The following is a 4,168-nucleotide window of genomic DNA, read 5'->3' as shown; positions in this document are numbered from 1 at the left end:
ATAGACCTGTGATTTCAAATAACCCCATAAAAAGAAATCTAATGGTGTTAAATCACACGATCTAGGGGGCAATTTTGGCGATTAACAAAGCCATCAAGGTGAAAATGTGCTTCATCGCTTAGGATGATTTTGCTCGAAAAATCAGCATCCATTTGTTGATGATTCAATAATCCATTCAACGAACTCATTTTCACTAACCCTAAACTGTCAGCTGTTAAATTGTTTTTTTTTTGGGTTGCCAACACTTTACTGCACAAATGGCGGCAAATTCAAATCTTGCGTTAATTTTGGGACACCCTTTATATCTCTCAGCTTTCTCATAACATTTTCATAGATATATAATTACATAATATTTCTTTATACAAATATACATTTTTAAGTTAATTTAATATTTTTCCTAATATTTGTCTACATTTTCTCTTTATTTTTCAATATGTTTACAATTTATTTTTATTAATTTTCATTAAGTTGAGATTATTTCATTGTAATAGTAGGTTTATTCGTTTGTATACGTTGCATGCTCTAATATGCTCCTATAACAGCTCTTACTCACTCCAACGTATTTGTTGGAGTGCAACGCGAATAAATCTAGTGAGTTTTGACAGAGCGAAAAAAGGATGAAAAGAGAAAGAAGTTTAGGTGGCAACGCTAAGTAACTTGTTTATTTCACGTATGCGCACTCCATTTTGGCCAACACTAACATCAAAGGTACCGACAGGGAGTTGCGCTACTGTATGTACTATGTTATGGCCTTACGTTTTTCTATATGCTTCCGACTTTAGTTTCCATGAGGCATCTCTTTCGCATTCCTATGGGTACTATATCAATTTGAGAGAATAATTCGTAACTCCTAAAAACTGAAAGCCACGATAATAGTTAATAAATGAAATATGTTCCACGTCGGGTAAAAAAATCCTGACCGCCATAAAGAAAATATATACTTATAATTTTTTTGAGTCACCAAACACATCTTATTTATTTATCACGTCACTTTCAGTTTTTTGAGTTACGGAAAAATTATTTTAGATTTTTACGTGAAATTATATCAGTCGGCTATTATAGCATTTTGTGTACACATTCTACATGTAAATCAGAGACTATACAGGGACTATATAGAAACTATACAGGGTGTCTCAGAATATTTGTGACTATTTTGGGACTAAACAGGATATCTCAAAATATTTGGAACTATTTTTGTGTGCAGATAGAGCGGATTAAACTGAACCGGAAGGTCCTTTATTATTTTGCGATTTTTGCAATTATTAGCTAATGAGCAGAATATCTAAAATCGACGCATTAGACAACTTTAAGGTATCTTTAAGAGTTTTTTGAAAAACATCTTTAAAATATGTCATAAAGAACTCTGACAAATATTTTAAAGTTGTCTTATGCATCGATTTTATCCGCTTATTTGGCAATTTTTAGAAACTAACTATTATGAAAATTACAAAATGATACAGGACTTTTCGACTCAGTTTAATTTATTTTATTTGCACACGAAAATAGTCCCAAATACGAGGCATCTCGTATATCATTTAGAATTGCATTAATGTGCACGTCATTCTTTTTCTTATGCGATCTTATAGGAGCCTCTTTTCATAAACTGGATGCCATAGATTCCTATGTAAAACTTTGTAGAAAAATTTTCTATATTATCCTATATATACATGCTGTGTAAATCCTGTAGGTACCTATGTAAGAAATTTAGAGGAAATAGGCACAATAGAGAAGCTATCAGCGTCAGGGCTGTGTGGCTCAATGACAGGATGGAAATCTACCAACTCGGAGGAGAGACCTGGGTTCAAGACGAGAAATGCCCTAATATTTTTCTGTCATTAATTGTTTACACTATACAAACTCCAGAGGCTGTGTTTAAAATTTACAGTCAGTAAAAGAAAATCTATAGCACATATCTAGTGCACATAATGAAAACTGTAGATTTTCAGTATGGCAGTAAATTTTGGAACACAGTCATCTTATAGTCCTCTATAGAAACCCATGAAAAAAGCCATGGGAGTTTGCAGCAAAATAGGAGCCTCCTCCCATGGGGATCAGTCGAATTTATCACAAGTACCTATGATTAAACAAATCCGTAGAAAACTTTCCCAGAAGAAAGTTGCAGTAAGGTCGAGACGCGAGTATTTGAGTAAATATTTGTTATGCGGTAAAAAAACAATCAAAGTTAGTCGAAGTAAAGATAGTTTGGACGATAGAGTCGTGTTAGAGTCGTTAAAGAATTATTATTTCAGTTTATGATTACGTCGATAGTTTATGATTTCAAGTCGATAAACTAAATCGGCACAGTCTGTAGAATTGATAATTGTATTTATGTATGTTAATTGTATTCACATATGAATATCACTGAGCACCGAGGCTCACTTTGACTGAAAAATAGCATTCTTCTCTTTTATTTGTGTTTAAATTTTTACGAGGTTGGTAAGTTAACTTTTTTTTTAACTAAGTTAAGTTAAAGTTAAAGTTAAAATTTACTGTCAGTATTGAAAATCTGTAGTGCACATAACGAAAACTATAGATTTTCAGTTCTGGCAGTAAATTTTGGAACAGAAATGCCAGAATGTTATAATCCTTTATAAGAACCCATAAAAAAACCCGTGGGAATTTACAGCAAGATAGGAGCCGCCATAGGGACCAATCGAATTTACCACGGGTACCCATAATTAGACAAGCTCATAGAAAAATTTGCCATAGGAATTTGCAGCAGGTATTACTAAAAATTACAAATTGTATGTATATTATACATAAATTTATAATAATGCATATTTCCATATAAACAAAAAAAAATTATTTTTTTATGCAAACTCTTGTGAAAAATTATCTCAGGTTCCGAAATCCAAAGTCCACAGAGATAATTTTTTGCTTGAATCATCGTTGAAATTTATTCGAACCAATCCAAAGGTAACTATAAAATAGAGCACGTGTTCGGAAATCGTTCGATACGTCCGGACAACGAGTTCGTGCCAGTGTGATCATCGTGATTAAATAATAAGAGCTATTTATCGCAGACCATTATTGGCGTTTATTTATTTTAGAAGAATAATTAAAGCTCAGAAATGTTGAAGGTATGATCATCATTCAAAAACATACTTTTATTTTTATTATAGCAATTTAAAAAGGTTGTTTTATATCTCTGATGGACTACAGTATTTTTATTTATGTGTTACCCTAGATAGTGATCATGTAACTTTTTTCCTAATGGAAACATGAAAAGTAAAATTTTTTTGTATAAATGCCATGCATTGTTAAAGTATCCTTTTTCGTTTTTTTCTTTATGTTTCCGTTCTTTTTTACAAGTAATATAAAAAATTACTTTTTTATTTATGTCATTGTAGTAAAAAAAATTGTAATTGATCTAAAGTTGCTTTTAAAGTTCTGAAAGGATGTAATTTTTAGTAATACCCTGCTGCAAATTCCTATGGGAAATTTTTGGGAAAACCCTATAGGTTTGTCTAACCATGGGTACTCGTGGTAAATTCAACTGGTTCTCATGGAAGGACGCTCCTATCTTGCTGTAAACTCCTATGGGTTTTTTCATGAGTTCCTATAGAGGACTATAAGATTCTAACTGTGTTCCAAAATTTACTGCCAGAACTGAAAATCTATAGTTTTTGTTATGTGCACTATAGATTTTCAATACTGACAGTAAATTTTAACTTTAACTTAACTTAGTTAAAAAAAAAGTTAACTCACCCAACTCCGTAAAAATGTTTAAACACAAATAAAAGAGAAAAATGCTATTTTTCGGTTAAAGCGAGCCTCAATGCTCAGTGATATTCATATGTGAATACATAAACACAATTATCTACAGACTGTGCCGATTCGGTTTATCGACTTGAAACGCAATCATAAACTGAAATAATAATTCGTTAACGACTCTAACAATATCGTCCAAACTATCTTTACTTCGACTAACTTTCATTGTTTTTTACTGCCCTTTTCATTGTTTAACTTTCATTGTTTTTTTACTGCCCTTTTATTTACCCAAATACTCGCGTCTCGACCCTGTTGCAACTTTCCTATGGGAAAGTTTCCTACGGATTTGTGTAACCATGGATATCCGTGGTAAATTCGACTGGTCCCCATGAGAGGAGGATATCCTGCTATCTTACTGTAAATTCCCATATATATATATATATATATATATATATAT

At 32.0% G+C, this 4,168-nt stretch overlaps 1 protein-coding gene across 1 annotated transcript in view; it reads left to right on the top strand.

The window, feature by feature from the left end:
* Positions 1-2,984: 2,984 nt before the first annotated feature.
* The window catches only part of LOC108756712 (3-hydroxyacyl-CoA dehydrogenase type-2-like), a 5,911-nt gene continuing 4,727 nt past the window's right edge, over positions 2,985-4,168 (top strand). Inside the window, exon 1 of the mRNA XM_018500724.1 lies at positions 2,985-3,080. Within this exon, the coding sequence (XP_018356226.1) occupies positions 3,072-3,080 (9 nt within the window). The 5' untranslated portion in view covers positions 2,985-3,071. The remainder of the gene's footprint in view (positions 3,081-4,168) is intronic.

The sequence above is a fragment of the Trachymyrmex septentrionalis genome, unplaced genomic scaffold (genome assembly GCF_001594115.1).
Source record: "Trachymyrmex septentrionalis isolate Tsep2-gDNA-1 unplaced genomic scaffold, Tsep1.0 scaffold13, whole genome shotgun sequence".
NCBI classification, from domain to species: Eukaryota; Metazoa; Arthropoda; class Insecta; order Hymenoptera; family Formicidae; genus Trachymyrmex; species Trachymyrmex septentrionalis.
Note: the sequence above shows the minus strand (reverse complement) of the source record. Positions and strands in the feature narration are given on the sequence as shown.